Here is an 18,868-nt window from a genome sequence, read left to right as displayed (position 1 = left end):
CACATACCCAGGCAGCATGCAACTGAAAATGGAGGTGTCCTTCAAAACATGTACATTTTTTGCCCTTGGATACCCTTCCCATGGCAGCATATAGCTGGTGTATAGACAAGAGAACCCCCTCTAGTCATCTGTGTCAGATATGGGAGGCAAATTTTCATAAGGAAAATCCCAGAGTGTGAGCTGTGGGGAATGGATGCCTTTCAGGAGCTCATTCTGGCCCTCAAAGGAGTCACATGCAGCTGTGATCTGAGTAGATGTGAGAAAAAGGAAAACTTTAGAATGGCTGGCATCTCTTTCTTAATGAACAAATTGTGCAGCACTTAAAACCTGGCATTTGTGAATGGAGTGTTCACAACTACTTTTATTTTATTATTTATTTTATTTCATTTTTACTAAAATTTATCTCCCACCATCTTGCCAAAATGTGGCCCTCAGGGCAACTATGAACAACACTTCAAATATAAAAATGCAGTATTAATCGAAAACAATGAGATAACAGTTAACCAAAAGCAAAATGAATAAAACCACCCACAAACAATAAACAGCAAATCAGTCAGCAGCAGCCTGATACAAAAAGCATCCACACTACTCCATGCCCACTTTCAGCAGATATCCTTTTATTACATATATGCTATGTTTGTGTGCTCTTTCTTTAGAGATTTGAGGGCAAGAGTTGCAGTCTGCACTATTACCAGGCAAACAGAGCCTTGTTGTCTTCTTTAGAAAGTTCACACAAACAGTTCAATAGCAGTAAGGTATCTCCAAGGAACTTTGATGGGACAATGTCAATCACCATCTTCCTGAGGTCAGCAGGGCTGTTGTGCATGGGATTGGAACTCAGGTCTGGCCTTTGCTTCAGGATGCCGTAAGTGTTGATGAGAAATTCGCTGAACACTGGGTGGACTTGTATGTGGTAGCCCATCTTCTCCAGGCGAATCATCAGGTCTAGGTAGCGTTGAGTCATACCTCGATGCTTTTTCTCATCCACAGAGCCAACTAGGGATTTCATGGAGACCTAGGTATTTTCGTTAGATACACACACACACACACACACACACGTGTGTGTATATATATTATATATAAATAGCTATTATTATTAATATTATTATTAACATCAATAGGTGAAGAGGAGAAAAGGGATCAAATTAAATGCAATGTTTTCTTGCATTTTTTTGATGCAAGTTGCCATAGGGAAGCAGAGTACAATTTTAACAAAGTCTGAATATTGAAAGGTCAGGGGAAGGTGTGGAATAAATAGCAAATGACTAATGGATGCAGAAATGGAATTTATTAACAAAACGAAGCTCTAACATATTTCAAGCTAAAATCATTTCTACATCAAAGGATCTTTGGTCCAAAAGCAGAGTTCCCAAAATCAATGAACTTAGGAGGGTTTAAGTTCTGTGTTGGATTGTAGCCATATTAATAGCACAAACACATTAATGGATTATAGCATTATCTTGGATCTCACCAAAGAAGACCATGGTCACAGGTTTGGGGGCATACTGAAGGCAACCAGGGCTGCAAAATTAAAACAGAACAGACAGAAGTGTGCATTTTGGGAAACTGAGTTCACTTTCTGAGAGATCGTCTCCATGATCTGACAAGAAGTAAGTTCTGCCCATTGAATGATACCTTGACCCCAGCCCACACAAGATACTCAAAGTCTTTTTCTGGTAACATTAAATTACATGAGGAAATTTAAAACAAAACTGTCCACAAAAGCAGCACCTCACAGATGAAATAGGGGGCTGCTGTGAAAGAACTTTTTATTCTGTGCCCTAGGCAATGCTATGGTACCCAGATTTCAGATAATGAATCACAGTTTGGGTTAGGAGGAACAATAATTCTGCAGAAACCTGATGACTGCTAGCAACCACAGCACAGACATCTGGCACAACAACTGTTGCAGAAACCAGATATACACACCAAGTAGGAAAACGCCACAGGAATATAAATTGCCTGTAAATTATTTCAGTATGCTTGTGGCCAAGTAGAAATGGACCACAATTCCCTATGAGACTCTTGAAAGGCAGTTTTAAAGAAGAGACAGAGAGATCCTGGTCAACATAGACTGTCAGCCTCTTTAAGAGATAGAAGAGGCGAGCAATGACAAAGAAAGGTAAACAATCTAAGGAAGTGATCATTACAGGGTGCGATTTCTCTGCAAAAACTAAACAAGCTTTACGGTTTAAGGACACTATGGGTGCTTCCAGACTGGGATTTATTATGGGACGGATGCTTGCTTCTCATTCATGCAAGTTTTTTGCAGAATCCACAAGATGTCATTGGCGTCAAAATGCTAACTTGTATTTCCCCCCCATTTAGTCAGGATTTACCCTTTCCATGAAAAATCAGTTAAGATTAAAAAAACCCATGATTGCCAATGACCTGTTTGCAGTATCTCAATGACTCATTTACAGTATTAAGCTCCCATCTGGAAACACCCTATGGCTGCATCAGAGCAATGCCTTAGTTACTAACAGCTGGTAAACTTAATTGCTTATTGGCAGTTTTATTCTGGGGGGGGAGAAGGGGATGTTCAGGTCAAACTTGACAAAAATATGGGCATTGCCATTCAAGCTCCTTCCTTGACATTTTTCAGAGGGTGATGATGACCCGAAGCAATGTCCAAACCAAATCCTCCCCTTAGGGAACAATAATTTCCCCCTCATCTTCATACGCACTCCAGTCAAAACAACTTTATTTGTAGTCTTATCAGCATATAGCTACCTAAGTAGGAACTTATCTGAATTTAGCATAAATTTACATCTCCTCCAGACCTATGAACAAATCTGTTCTGTCATTCTCAACTAAAAATGTGAAGGTATATTGACCTGCACTGTATGGTTACTCCTTTAGCAGTTTCCAGTACTGTTTGTTTGTTAACAGCTGAGGCCCCATCGGCACTACAGATTTAAAGCAGTATCATACCAGTTTAAATAGTCACTCATGACTTCCCCCAAAGAATCCTGGAAACTGTGGTTTGTTAAGGGTGCTGAGAGTTGTTAAGAGACCCCTATTTCCTTCACAGAGCCACAGTTGCCAGAGTGGTTTAACAATCAATCCTCCTTCCCAGGGAACTCTGGGAATTGGAGTTCTGTGAGGGAAATAGGAGACTCCTAACAACTCTCCGCACCCTTAACAACAGTTCCCAGGTTTCTTTGGGGGAAGCCAAGACTCTTTAAAGAAGTACCATAGTGCCTTAAATGTATAGTGCAGATGGGACCTAAGTCAGGAAAGCTTTGTATCAAGGAGTGATACCAAAAATAGAGGGCTTTAGACAGATGCTTTATGGTCAAGCAGGCTTTGCACTGAATTTGACACCTGGGTGACTTGTCTTGATAAAAAGACAAATTTATCTCTACATGCTGGGACTTACCTGTTTAATTTTCTCAGGAATATTGGACACTGTAAATCCATAGAGTCGTGTGATTCCAGGAAACACGTGGGCAAGAATGCGTCTGTCTAACTGGAAGGCAATCTCTCCCACTATGCGTCCATTTCTCTTGCTGTTTTGAGCAATCTCTATATCTACAGGAAATGAAAAAAATGGGGTAGTTCATGTTTATATTTAGTGTTAGCTATGCAAGGCCAAGACTGCTTATATTAAAACAGGTATGTTTGAAATGCATACTTCATCTAAACCATATCTTGGTGGTTTAGATGCCAATCACACCTCCATCCATCTATATACTGTGAGTTAACTCATTCTCTGTGTGGATTCTTTTGTAGACAAAATGGCACAATCAGCAGGCTGTCAGCAGGCTGAAGAGAACCCCAAGGTTTTCGGAAGTATATAAAAGACAAACTATACAATAAATAAATAAAAGGGGGGAACCTCCAAACAGCCATGAACATCCTCAGTGGACACAGAATGCTGGCTGACAGTTGGGAGAAAACCCTTAAAAAACCAAGCAGGAGGGGAAACAAAATGGAATATCCTGGAAGTTCAGCCCACATTGCAACACCTCTATAAAAAGTATTGTCTTTTTAGACTAGTTATTTCATAGTGTCGTATTGCTACTTTTTAAAAAAAGTATGTTTACAACGGTCCTGTGTCGGACAGGGCTGGAATCTGCCTTCCTCTCCCTCCTGTCAATCAGAATTAGTCGAATGCTGAGAGGGGAAAATATAGAGGACAATTGGCACACTGAAGGAGTGGGGAGGGGGGGAAGTTGAAAAGGTAGAGAGTGAGGATATGATCTTGAACTGGAAACAAAGACTGGTAACAAAGTCTAAACTTATGACAAGGGTGGATAAAGAGCTCAGGGAAAAGCTCAATGTTTGAAACAAATGCATCTTTTATGGCTGTGGACCAGCTAGGAGTTATGGCACTGTAAAATGATTTCAAAAACAAAAGGTTCTCTCTTCTGAGTTACCCCGCTGCCTGGATCTCATTTCTGCCTGGGGAATGAAAGTGTAAAATAGTATTGGGGACCCACTTAGTACTGGTCATGCACCCAAACAGACACTTGGGACACATTTTAATATTTATTTCACTGTTCATTTGACCATCTCCTTACCACAGTCCAGATAGCCCAGTTGTGGGTATTCAGGGGATAGCTGAGATGGGACAGATGGCTCCAGGGAGGGAAAAGAGGGGACAGATACCTAATTCTGCTCATGAGGAGCATCCGAGGCCTGTCACAGGACCTTTCTAAGCATTGGTACCCTTCATACTTAACTTGTGAAGGGCCCAGGGGAACATGCAGGGATGGCCCCACCCTTTTGAAGTTGGCATGCGGGTTGACCATACCCCCTGGCCCTCTCGTGATCAGTGTCAGTCTGAGGAGGGGGCACTTCTAAGTGCAAAGCGGGTCCTCTATAATAACAGAAACCTTGGTTTTTGTTTCAAGGAAAAACATCATCAGGAACCTGTGCTTTGGGGGGCACTTCCAGACTGTTGCTATTTTCAGGTGGAATTCAGTCATATGCCAGCAAATTCAGGTTGCACAATTAGAGTTGATAGGGAGGTTTTGCGCAAGAAACCTATTCTTTTTAGTTTATTTTTTTAATACCAAAATTTAAATGAAAACACACAATATACTCAAATCATCATAAGAATTCTTCTGGAACAAGTATTAAAAGCATATTAAAATGATAGATTTTCAGCCAAAACAGACTGTTCTATACTGTGTGCTTAATATTTTTATGGTCAAATTCTAGCTAAATAAATGCATATATGTTGTATTTTAATTTAATTATGTACGCTGCCTAGAGTGGCCGTTTATTCAGCCAGATAGGCGGCCTAAAAATAAATTATTATTATTATTATTATTATTATTATTATTATTATTATTATTATTATTATTATCCCCCCCTTGGACTTTTTGCGATAAGGAATGTGATGAGAAAATGCACTGGATAACACTTGCTTTGATGCAAGGTCATCTAACCTCCCCACAAACAAATCAGAATGAATGCTCATTATATAGCTGAACTCCCTGCAGACAAATTAGGATGGATGCTCAATTAACAAATCATCTGGAATTACCCTGACTGAGCCTGAGGATTAGGTGAAGTAGGTTGAACTAGATGCTTAACTCTTTCCTCCTGGCCATTTTGGGAGGAGGGCATAAAATTGCCCTTTCCTCTCATTTTCTTTCAGATGTTTCTTTCACATTCCAGATGTGTGTTTATGCTGCAGGGAGGAAAGTCACTTGGGAGAGGGGATTTTAAAAGGAAAAATGGCCAGAGACAAAAAGCATCTCTCCCCACCCCTCCCCACCCAAATCCTCTTCTCAAAGTACCAGGCTACTTTTTCTTAAACCAGGGATGGGAAAATTGCAGCCCTGCAGATGTTGTTGGACAAGAACTCCCATCATTCTTGACCACTGGCCATGCTGGCTGGAGCTGATGGGAACTGTAATCCGACTATATCAGGTGGGTCACAGGTTTCCCATCCTTGCTTTAAAATGTCTTTGTTATATACAGTTGCATGCAATGTGTACTTTGCCCCTATAACAATCAGGAATGAAGTTGAAATACACTGTCCTTGCAAATGTCTCCTAGATGTACTAGCTACTGTTATCCAATAGATGGAGTGATGGCCTTGAAGTTGAGGGTCCAGAGTTTAACTATGAAAACTCCGTAAGTGATGGTGATCTAATTCACAGCTTTCATATTCCTTTCCGACAGTGTAACACAAAGTATTATTATTATTATTATTGTTTCATTTTTAGACCGCCCATAGCTAGTAGCTCTCTGGGCAGTGTACAAAACAGATTAAAAATACAATACTATAATAAAATCAATCACATATATCAACAACAATATTAAAATAAAGCGTAGACATAAACATTAACATTAAAAAGATTAAAAAGCCTGGGAGTACAGCCAGGTCTTAACCTGGCGCCTAAAAGAAAGCACCGTAGGCGCCAGGTGTCTCTCTTCAGGTAAGCTGTTCCACAATTCGGGGGCCACCACAGAAAAGGCCCTAGATCTGGTAACAATCCTCCGGGCATCCTGGTGAGATGGTACCCGGAGGAGGGCCTTAGATACTGAACGAAGTGAACGGGTAGGTTCATATGGCGAAGTATGGCGACCTCCACTAGGCAGACTATTATTATTAGCATGAGCACTTCCATTACTACTAGTAGGAGTAGCACTAATAATAAAAATTCTGAGTTATCTTGTTGATCACTCAAAATGGTGAACAACAAAATTATTAAAGACAACCAGAATTAATCACCGAAAGTACACAACAACAAAACTGTATATATATAGTCATTTGCTCAAAACCACAAAGCCAATAATAATCAGCAGAAACAGAAAAACAACTCAGGCAGGGGGAAAGGGTCAGGAAAACCCAACAAGACTGGTGTTCATCTGGCATTTGGAAGCAGTTGTGTTGAAGCCAGGCAACCATCCAAAGGGAGGGTGTTTTACAGAGCTGGTGCCACTCCTACTGGGATGGATAACCTGTTGCTCTCCAGATGTTGTTGGACTTCTGCTCCTGTCAGCCCCAGCCACCATAGCCAATGGTTGAGGAATTGGAGTCCAACAACATCTGGGAGGGCCACAGATTCCCCCTCCATACACTACTGAGAAGGCCCTACTCCTAGTAGTCACCCACTGAACTTCAGCCAGCAGGAGGCAGGAGCACACAGAGCAGTATCTCAGAATGGAAAGTGCAAGGAGGTATGAAGCGAAAAGGTGGTCCTTAAGGTACACCAGTCTTTTACATCAGCCACTAGCAACATCTCAGTATTACCATTCAAGTAGAACGTATGGGACTTCCTTAACTGGTCTGTGCCTGGTGCATCTGAAAACCAGACTCTCTTCTTCCTAGGCATCTCTTGAGATTCCAGCTGTGTTTTGTCTGTGCTTGAGTCCTGGGCACTGCCTAAAAGGTGATAGGGCTGCCTTTCAGAAATCCCTGGGGAAGAACCTCCTTTGTGTATTTTGAGGTCATCTGACAATGTGGTCTGTGACTGGGCATCCTCCTTGTTTGACATACTAGTGGGGTTAGAGGCAGCCAATTCTTCTAGCCATGATGGTGGATGACTTGGTGTGTCTTTCGAACAGAGTAGTCTTCCAGCCTTGTAATGAGCTACAACAAAGTACATATAGCACAAATTATTTCAAAGAAACAGCAAGACAAACTGCTGAATTAGGGTTGCCAGGTCAGAAGCATCCCAAACCCTGAGATTTCAGGGGCGGGCCCTAGTGATGTCATTAAGCATGATACATTAAGCATCTGCCACAGTTGTTTGGAGCATACCATTCAAACAAACAAAAATTCTCTGATTGGAGATTAAGAAAGAAACCTTAGTTAAATGAGGGTGTTTCCAGGTCCAGCTGAAGTGACAGGGCCATTCCTTCTTACCTGCTTAAAGGCCCTGGGTGTGTGTGTGTGTACTGCCTTCAAGTCGATTCCGACTTATGGCAACCCTATGACTGGGGTTTTCATGGTAAGCAGTATTCAGATTTAATCTAGCCTACTTGCTTCTGGCAAGAATAATTTAAGTGCCCTTAGGCAAGGTCAATCACCAGGAGGCCATTGTAGGAAGAAAGGAGCCTAGTGTTGTGGAGATGTTAGATGGGAGCACTCAGGAGTAAAGATGGATGCCCCTGAAGACTGCAATTCTAAACACACTTACTAAGCCCCATAGAACTCAACAGGACTTACTTGTGTGTAGATATTGTTAGGATTGTGCTGTTGGTACAGCTTAACTAGGAATCCTCTGCAATGATATCTATATCAAAGCAAAGTTGGTAACCCCCTGCCTGGAATGCACTGCCTGTCTTTTAACGTGGCTGCTCCAAACTTCTTTACAGACTTGACCCTTCACTGCAGAGAAAGGTTTAAGAAATGAGTAAGAGCTAAGAAGATTCTCTACTCTTTCCCGCCTACTCTGTGGGCTGCTATAAACTCACTTTGACACCCAACCCAATTCCAGTGAGTAATAATTGACAGAGAGAAAACACACATGGTTTGGTCTACCTTCACAGGCAGTAGATTGGGAACAACAGCAACTGATGCCACACTTCCCAGTATGTGAATTCTCTTTTACCACTATTGAGCAAGAAACAAACCATCCTGCAAATAACAAGGTGTATCATCAGTGGGTTTAAGGGGGTTGAGCTGACCACATGGAACCACTGTTGTTACTTCTAAGGATATAAGGGAGTAAAGTCAGAGGTAAATGAAATGCAAATAGAAAAAGAAAAAGAAAAGACAGTGATAATTTCCTAAATGCACTATCATACCAACCACAACAAGATCCCTATGAGTAAGATAGAAAACTCAGCATCCCACAAGCAGTCAGGGTTACTAACCAAAACTAAAAAAAACCTGGCAGCCAGTCAGACAAGGTCACAGAAATCGCCATGCAGCACAATCTGATCTGGGGGTGCAATTAGTGCAGAATGCTGCAGCACGATTGCTGACATGAGTGAGACCCTATCAGCACATAATACGTTTGCTCTGAAATCTACACTGGTTGGTGATTTGCTACCAGGCAAGTTCAAGGTGTGCTTTCCATGTTAGGGGTGCCACATAGTACTTGTTCTGCCCTTGTAAGAAATCAGTCCTTTAGTGTAGCAGTACCTACACTTTGGAACTCCCTGCCTATTGACATTAGGCAGGCACCTTCATTGTACTCATTTTGGCACCTGCTAAAAACATTTTTGTGTAGGCAAACCTACCAAGGCATGTAGAAGCTATTGTGTTTTTAACTCATTGTTGGTTTTATTATCTTGAATGTTTTTAAATACCTGTCTAACTGTTTTCCCCAATATTTTTTTTGTTTTCCTTCTATAAACCGCTTTGAGGTTTTTTACAATAAAGCAGTATATAAATGTTGTAAATAAATTATATAAATAAATTTCGGAGTCACTGTGGCCCTTGGGTCTCTTTCCTCTTTTAGGTACAAAGGAATCTGACTTATACCAAGTCGGGCCATTTGGTAACATGTAGCCCAGTACTGATGACATGGACTAACATGGGCTCTCCAGCTCTTTTCCAGAGATTGGATTTTAGACCTTTGTGTGCAAAGCATGTGCCCTACCACTGAGCTACAGCCTTGTTTAAAAAAGCATCTTTTAAAATTGTTCTTTTCAATTCACTAACAAATGCACAGCATACTACGGCAGATCTGCACCATGCATTTAAAGCACATTCAGCATACATTTGAAGCACTTGAATCCCACTACAGAATCCTGGGAACTGTAGTTTGTTAAGGGTGGTGGAAACTGTAACTGTGAGGGGGAAACTACACTTCCCAGGATTCTTTGGGGGTCACGCGCTTTAAATGCGAGTTGGATGTGCTTTAAATGTATTATGTGGATCTGCATTACTTCATAAACTTTGCCTGTAAATAAATCATTTTAATTAAATTTTAAAAAGGAAATAAGATACGAAGTTTACTGGGTGACCATGGGCTACGCACCATCTCTCAGCCTAAACTGCCCCTTTGGGTGAAAACAACAGAGGGGGACCATGACCACCCCAAGGTGCAATCCTATGCATATTTCTTCAGAAGCAAGTCCCAATGTATTCAATGGGGCTTACTCAGACATGGAAGCATGCACAGGACTGCAACCTCAAGTGAAAAGGAACTTCACTCACCCAATTCAGAATCATGCCACGTTAAGCTGTTTTGCAACTGTTTTATACTTGTTTTATGGTTATTGGATTTACATGGCTTTATTTCTTATTGTGAGCTGCCTTGGTTTCCAACCCTACCTCACAGGGTTGTTGGAAAGATTCCATATACACACATACTGGTCTGGTTTTTGCCTGGAGACTCTGGTTTTTGGGGATCATCTCCAGGTCTCTGGGTGACTTCCCTTAATCTCTGGACTCTTGGCTTTCATGTTTTTTAAAAAACTAAGTTTCTAGGTGGTCTGGTTCAAAAGATATAAACAAAAGTATCAGCCACTGCCCCCCCTCCTGCAATGTCTGTTAGTACCAGCTGTTCTAATCCCTGCCCTTTCAGGTTTTTAGCCAATAAGTGAAGTCAGGGTTGTGATTGACAATAGCAATAGGTAAACCTCATTTCAGGTTCTGAGAACAGTTTCCTTTTCCTGCTTGTTTCACATCAGGAATTCAGTAAATATATAGCTTTCAGCAGCATAAAGAGTACTTTTTCTGTACAGGTTTGGACTTGCTTCTGAGGAAACATTCATAGGATTGCACTACAACAGAAGATCACAGCAGGATCTTGGCGGGCATAAAAGTGTACATGCAAGGTTTTTTTAAGGACTTGCAAAAATGGTATATTATACTTTTTATCTTTCAAATAATTTTTGAACAGAAGTTTTAAAAAGTATACATGCTGCAGTGTTATACTTTTCTAATTAAGGAGTCAAACAAGATTAAATTTTATTGGACTGTTGAAGAGGGCAGCTAACCTGTTTTGAAAACCGTCCCAATATGATTTTTTTCTGGGAGTAAAGCTGCAATGCTAATTCCACATATCTGGGAGTTAACCCCATTGAATTCAGTAGGACTTACTTTTGAGTAGACATGGTTAGGATTGTGCTGAAAATCTGTGCGACTTTTGAGTGAACATAGAAAAGGATTGTGTTGTAAATCTTTCTCTCCCCCTCCAATCCTTTTTTTTTAAAAGCAGGCAGGGCTTACTTAGGTGTCACCGCTTTTATTTGGCAGGAAAGTAATACTTATTTTTTTAAAAAAATGTTCTGCAGTGGCCAACTGGTTTTGACAATAAACTATTATATGGGGTGTATGTATTTTTACAGCTCCAGTGTGTGTGTGTGTATGGAATATTTATCAAGTAGCTTGGATTAAATATTCCTTACCCAAGCAGGTAAGAAGGAATGATCCTGTCACTTCAGCCAGACCTAGAAACACCCTCATTTAGCTAAGAATTATATCTTAATTTCCAATCAGAGAATTTTTTTTGAGTGGTATGCTCCAAGCAACTGCGGTTGATGCTTAACCATGCTTGATGACATCACTAGGGCCTGCCCCCATGACATCACCAGGGCCTGCCCCTGAAATCTCAGGGCTTGGATGCTTTTGACCTGGCAACCCTAATTCCATAGGATAGGTGCCATAGCAGAAAAGGGCCTACCTCAAGTTGACACCAGCCTGATCTCCCAAAGTGGATGGGAGTGGAAAAGAGCCCCAGATAACAATCTGCCTGTGCAGGAAGGACCATGTAGAGAAAGGTGGTTCCTATAATACATGGTCCCAAGTTCTTAAGGGCTTTAAAGCTTAAGATCAGCAACTATGTACTTTTGTACTTATAATATGCTGATACAATGCTAACCATAGTTGAATGTTGTATGCATAAGCTGCAGTGAGCTTTGGCCTGCTGAACTCCGCCCCCCCCTCAATCACATCTCCAATATACAATGGGTTGCTAAGGCCCTTTTCAGTTCTTCCAGCCCCCTACATTTTTAGCAAACACATTCAGGCATTACTTTCAGAACAGGGCAATGCAAGTTCAAAACAGAAGATCAGGATTCTCAAGAGCACTTGTATGCTCTGAGTCTGACCTTGCAGGCAAACATGAGCACAGTCACATATGTAATCAGTGCTATGATGACATACTTTATATTACATTAAAATATACCTCCAAAATGATTGTTGGGAAACTAGAGGCAATTACTCTTCTTTATGGCTGTTAACATACCAGAAACCAGAGATCATGTCTCTAAACATTTATCTTGCTGAATTTCACCCCTGGCTTCCGTACAGTGATATTTCAATTTCTCTGTTTGCCAATTTTGTGATACCAGCATTGAATGGAAAATCTTTATTTTTTCAAAATGTGCATTTCCATTCAAGCTGCAATCAACCATTGTACTAGAATGTCCTTAGGTGAGATGTTCTCATTTTGCTCCCTAAAGATAATAAGCAGAGCCAAAGCTGGATCTTGAAGTATTGTTGTAGCACGGTATTACTAAAGGTCAGAAAGACTGTGTTCCAGAAAGGTTTACCTTGTCATATTCCCACCATAAGTGAGACATCTTGCTATTCTTATTTAGACACTATCTGACTATGGCCTAGCTCTCACTGAGGCGGTAAACCTCTATTTGAGTCTTACCTCTTCAGATTGCAGTTGTGGACTCACATAGTTGAAAACTCTTCTATACAAAAAAATTCCATAGAAGACTGGATGTCAAGGAGAAGGGTTCTCATGGTGCGTTCTCCCTGACATGCTAGTTTTCTGTGTGCAGGGATTTTTATGTTTATTTTCCTGGTTTGGGGGAGAATTCAGTTCTACATCTGAAGCGGAATGTAGGAGGAGTGGATTGCAAAGCAGATCACATCAGAAAAACAAAAAAGGAACAGGATGGGAGAATCCTGTTTTCTTGAAAATAATTGCTATGTCTGTTCTCATGAGTTGAAATTGGCACGTTTTAATTCTCCCAAGAAATAGTTGTCCCTCCCTCCCCAGAGTTGACATGAAGTGACCATTGCTCACCAATGCTTAGTGGTAATGGAGTTTGAGCCTTATCACCTCCGGGGAAAGGGCCATCTGTGAGCCAAGCTTTCTTGAGTCCAGCCTTGTCTGTGGGTTCCTCAAGCTGTTTTCCTCCAAGGGTAGAACACGACAGGCTTGACATGCGTGTGGATTTCTTTTCCCCATTTCCAGGCTGAAAAGGGGTGGGATCAATGTGAAGCTGCTTAAGCTGTGTCTGGGCACTGGGACTGGATAGAACTGTGGCCTCCTTGGAGATAAGGTGCGGGGGATAATTAAAATCTTCTCTTCCAATATACTGACCTACAACAACAACAACAGTAACAATAGACATATGGTTTTACTAACTATAGCAAGGAATGCTATTGATTATACAGCCATGAGAGTGGCTGTATAATATAATCAGCATGGATTTTTCACATTCCGCAATGTTAAATTTAAAATACCCCCCATGCCATTGTGCTGCTTCCCATAAGCTCGTTTCAAATCAAAACCTTACAAAACTTATAGTCCTGAACTCAGAAACACTTGCTTAATAATCCTCTCAATTTTCATGGCGATACACAAAACAGTCAGAGAATCGGAAGTTCAAAGTGTAAAAAGAGAGAGAGAAAATCCAGACCCCTTTTGGACTTTTTTGTCAGAGTGCCCAACCTGATCGCCCTTTAGAACCAGCCCTGCTTTTTTGAACTACAACTCGCATCAGCCCAATCCAGTGGCCATGCTGGCTGGGGCTGATGGGAGTTGTAGTTTTAAAAAGTAACTTTTCCAAGCTCTCACCTATCCTAAGCATGATTGCACAGGAGTAAATCCCATTGAACTCAAAAAGCATGCAAATGATCAAACTTGCCCTCTCCTCCTCCTCCCTCCTATCCCCTCCCCTTCCCCTTTCCCTCCCCCTTCCTTCACCCCACCCTTCCCCTCCACATCCCCTTCCAATCCTCTCCTTCCCTCTCCTCCTTCTCCTCCCCTCTGCTTTCCCCTTCCCCCACAGTCAGTGTTACCTATGCTAGCACTATGACCTGGGAGACCAGGGTTTGAATTCCCACACAGACATGAAGGGTGTCTGGGTCACTGGGTGACCTTGGGCCAGTCACTACCTCTCAGCATCAGAGGAAGGCAATGGTAAACCCCCTCTGAATACCGCTTAACATGAAAACCCTATTCATAGGTTTGCCATAAGTCAGGATTGACTTGAAGGCAGTCCATTTCATTTCCAAGCATGATTGCATGGGAGTAAATCCCATTGAACTCAATAAGCATACAAATTATCAAAGCTGACTTCCCCTCCTCTTCCCACCCATCACCTCCTTTTGCCTTTCCCTCCCCCTTCCTTCACCCCTCCCCTCCCCTTCCAATCCCCTCCTTCCCCTCATCCTGCTTCCCTCTCCCCCCTTCTTCCTTCCCTCTACTCTCCCCTCCCCCTCCTGCTCCCCCATGGTCAGTTTTACCTATCCTAGCCATGATTGCACGGGAGTAAATCTCACTGAACTCAATAAGCATGCAAATGATCAGACCTGCTTTTCCCTTCCTTCCCCTCTTCCTTCTTCCTCCTCCCCTGCCCATTCCAGGCCTCCCTCTCCATGGTCAGTTTTATCTATCCTAAGCATGATTGCACGAGAGTAAATCCCACTGAACTCAATAAACATGCAAATGATTCAACCTGCCCTCCCCCTCCTCCCTCCTCCCCTCCCCATCCCCCTGTGGTCAGTTTCACCTGTCCTAAGCATGATTGCAGGGGAGTAAACCCCTCTGAATTCAGTAAGCATGGAAATGATCAATCCATTTTCAGCAAACTTGCACAGGATCCCATTTCTTACCTCCCAGATTAAAAAGCAAAGAAATTCACTAATAGGCAAAAAAAACCTTGTGGTTTAAGAACGTACCTATAGCCAACAGATATTTCTATCAAATTTTTAAAAGCAGGTAAATTGGGCAGCTATAGTGAATGCACCAGGGAAGCAGGAGACCTGAACTCCTCTCTGAGATATTGTACTGCCCTACAAATTTGTCAAAATGCAAACACAGTTTGGGTTGGTCTTTCACAGTCCAATCCACTTCCTGTGTAGCTTGGAAGAATTTGGTAACATGTGCCTTTGAGCATATGGTAAGTGGTGGCAACACCTGTAATCAGCCCAAATAACAGAAACAAAATATACGCAGTGCTGATCTTGTTTTAGCAAGGAGAATTCAACAATATTTAGACAGTTGATATAGTTCAGATAGTCACTTTTGAGTATGTTTGATTTACTGTGCAATTTTTGTGAAGTTTCCTATAGTAAATCATTTTCTTTTGCTTCTGTTTCTGTGAAAATGGGAAGTACAGCAACACTTTGCAACACTAAAAAAAGCTCAAAAATCAATTGTGGAATAATGGCACTGTCTATTCTGCAGAATAGTTTCCAGTGGACATGAGAAGTGTCTCAGTTTGCACGAGATAAAACAGTGGGAGGTGAAATATATTCTAGCAAAATTCTAGGTGTGCTCTATGTTTGTAATTGACCATGCCCACTTTTCCTTAAGTGGAGTAGTTTAAGCATAGCAGGCTGAAAACATGCATCTTGGGTAGGCCAGGTTGGTTTATTCCAACAGCTAGAGTCATTGCTTAAATAGCAACATATTGTAATCAGTCTGACTTTACATTAAACTGGAGTTTCAGATTCAACTGTTAATCCGCCCAAAATAGAAATAGAGCATAACCTCCAGTTTGAAACACAAAAGGCTGTCTTCACTATCAGATGACACTGACCAATAAAAAGGCTTTGAAATTAATAAAAATAAATTTGACACAGATTTCTAGAACAAATAATGAGAGAAATATAATTTTCTAGGTTAGATTCTCTGTAGAAACAGTAGTAACACAGAAAAGAAGCAAAGTAAGAAGAACACCAACAAACATACAAAACTGTAATTCTCCATCTTTGGAGATGGCAGGTGTTGCCACCACTCACCATATGCTCAGAGGCACGTTACCAGATTCTTCCAAGCTACACAGGAAGTGGATTGGACTGTGAAAGACCAACCCAAATTGTGTTGGCATTTTTACCAATCTGTAGGGCAGTCCAATATCTCAGAGAGGAGGTCAGGTCTTCTGCTCCCCTGGCGCATTCACTATAGCTGCCCAATTCCCTGCTTTTTAAAGTTTGATAGAAATATCTGTTAGCTATAGGTACATTCTTAAACTGAAAGTTTTTTTCCTGTTAGTGAATATATTTGTACTTGACTGACATCTATGCCATTGCCAGAGTCTTCTATGCCATAAAGAAAATTAATTCTAGATTGAAATTTTAGATGCTCTACACTTCTTTGTATCTTATCACCCTAAAGAGACACGGTGAAAAATGGGCATATTATACAATTAAAAAAATTGCAGTCGGTCTCATTGCAGTTTGAAATTAAGCTATGCAGCCAAAAAGGTATATTTGGCTATATGTACAATAGCCTGAGTACAAGGTGTTATTTTGTAGAACAAGGAAACCACTCCCCTTGTAGAACGATGGAAGTGGAAAAATTAAGATTGCTGCCAAATTTATGGTAGCCCAAAATCCAAGATTACTATAAGGTGGGGAGATTGACTTCTGTATGCCAAGGATGATGTCACATGGGGCACAATTTATTAAAGCAGCATGCTCAGATTTGTGGCTGAAAAATCCCCAGCCAGAAGCCCCTACTTTGGGGGCATAAAACAAGCACGGAACTTTCTCAGTTTAGTGCAATGGACATTGGGTTTGAACTAAGGGTCTTCCTGAAAATCTATCACAAGCCAGAGGCAATAGCTACAATATGGTCTGTATATTTGTTACCCAATAAACCTCATGTAATTTGGAGTTGCAACCAATCCTACCGTTACCTTTAAACAGTAGTGACTCAGCAAGAGAAATCATCGGCACCGATTCTTTCTCAGGTGCCTTCACTCCTCTTTCTTCCCCTGTATCTCTTGAAGTAAATTGCACTATGCCTTGACTCAGAGCAGCAACAGGGCAAGGGGAGAAATGGCACCAGAGGCCTAGCAGTTGCAGTATCTTGCTCTGACCCCGTTTTTTAAAGTTTCGCGTGAGTTGCAACCAGGCAACCCTAGCCCCATACTGACTTTATACATTAGATGCGTTCCTTCTGACAGACCTCAAACTTCAGCCACCTCAGCTTCCAGCTCAGGTTTTAGAAAAATGAGACCCCGTTTTAATACTGAGTGTATAGCTTGTTGGCACACAACCCTGAGGACTTTTCTATTTGTAAGATTATTTTATTAGTATTATTGCTTGCTTTATGCACAAAACTGTTAGCCACCTCAGGTGTGGGTAGAGATGAAATATTTAAGTACATAAACAAACAAAACTAACCTGACCGGCAATAATCTGGTCAGGAACGTGCTGCATACAAAGACTGAAATTTGCTCCGTTTTCCAGAAAGGAAACTGTAATCTCCTTGACACAGAGTCCTGTTTATTTTTGCCTATATAACTGGATAAAGCTGTGGATGGATATAGCTGTATATCTGTATGTACATATAAATGAAATAAATGGGTGTGTTAGGCCCACATAGTTTTATCTAGTTTCTCTCATAGCAACTCTGGGCAACAGAAGGCGGCTGAAAAGAGTCACCTGTCATTTGGATTAAGAGGTTGAGTCCAATGTCCAATATAGGTTTCCATGACCAGTACAAGTGTGTGGTCTGAGCATTTTCCTCAGATGGGGCGACTAGGTCATGTTTGGGTGAGCTGCACATATAAATTCAGATACACACTTACCCAGGAATATACTTATAACTTTTTTACATCTAAAAGGCTTTTAGCAAATTGGTGTAGCTTGCTCTTTACCTCCTTTGACCAATAAACCAGCATCAGTATACGCAGGAGAAATTTGAGATGTTACGAACTGGGCTTGGCTGCTGTTGTCACACTGCTGACCTAACATTACACGTAGTTCATAGTTTTCCTTGAGTAACCTAATTTGATTTTTCAGGTGTGCATTTTCTTCCTGAATTCTTTTCATCCAGTCTCTCTCCTCGGTCATCCTCTTCTTCCTCCTTGGTGAGGAAGGATTAATTGTCCTTGGCTGGACAGATCACTTGTCCCAGTGCTTTGAATGACTCACAGGAAACCCAACAGATTTAGAATGTTTCTACACCATTATGATGTCACCACTTCTTAACAGAACCAGGGCACCAGAGGGCTGCCAGGTCAGGCCTTGGTCAAGGGCCCTCCAGCCCAGAGGGGCCTCTCAAGGGCTCCTCCTTAGGGTGGAAGAGTAGTGCTCCCGTTCCAAAATCTGTGGCAGTGTTGGAACCTGACCCTGCTGCGGATTGCAGAGAGGGAGCTCCCAGGCACCCCCTCCCAATACAGACACTGTGGGCTTCAATAAGCCGGCACACATGCGTCTCACCTACTCAGAGCTTGGAAAAGTTACTTTTTTGAACCACAACTCCCATCAGCCCAATCCAGTGGCCATGCTGGCTGGGGCTGATGGGAGTTATAGTTCAAAAAAGTAACTTTTCCAAGCTTTGCACCTACCTCTCCTGTCCCTGAGAATGCCATGTGTGCTGTGAGTACATGCCTGCCATCAACTTAGATGCCGGCAAGGGCTTCCCTAAGGGGCTGATGCCCTGCCGTCATCTTGGTTGATGGCAGGCATATGCATGCAGCATGCACAGCATTCATATGACATGAGGTAGATGAGACACACATGCGGGTCCCACAGGCCTGGGGCAGGCTGGTGCCCAAGGGCCTACTCATGCCTGGCACCAGCCACTCTGTGGCTCCTCTGAAATCATTTATTTGGACTAGGCCTGGCCTTTCTGCATTTGAATTAATGGCACAGTTTACATATTGGGTGGAACAGGCATTCCATAAGCATCCACATCTCTTTGGAACTTATGAGCATCTGGTCAGATGTTTTTATTGAGAACACTGTCAGCACATTGTCACTTGGCAACAATGCATAAGAGGGTCTTCTCGATGATAGCACTCA

General features: G+C 41.8%; 1 protein-coding gene across 1 annotated transcript; it reads right to left on the bottom strand.

Annotated features, from left to right (window-relative positions):
* Positions 1-533: 533 nt before the first annotated feature.
* SPATC1L (spermatogenesis and centriole associated 1 like) lies at positions 534-17,972 on the bottom strand. The gene is made up of 5 exons (XM_061607633.1): positions 17,719-17,972; positions 12,906-13,205; positions 7,217-7,555; positions 3,383-3,534; positions 534-1,015 (listed from the first exon to the last, which is right to left on the bottom strand). Exons 1-5 carry the CDS (start codon positions 17,912-17,914, stop codon positions 689-691), a joined length of 1,314 nt encoding a protein of 437 aa, XP_061463617.1. The 5' UTR covers positions 17,915-17,972; the 3' UTR covers positions 534-688.
* Positions 17,973-18,868: the final 896 nt, after the last annotated feature.

The sequence above is a fragment of the Rhineura floridana genome, chromosome 2, assembly GCF_030035675.1.
Source record: "Rhineura floridana isolate rRhiFlo1 chromosome 2, rRhiFlo1.hap2, whole genome shotgun sequence".
Taxonomy (NCBI): domain Eukaryota; kingdom Metazoa; phylum Chordata; class Lepidosauria; order Squamata; family Rhineuridae; genus Rhineura; species Rhineura floridana.
The sequence above is the reverse complement of the archived record's forward strand: the minus strand, read 5'-3'. Positions and strand labels throughout refer to the sequence as shown.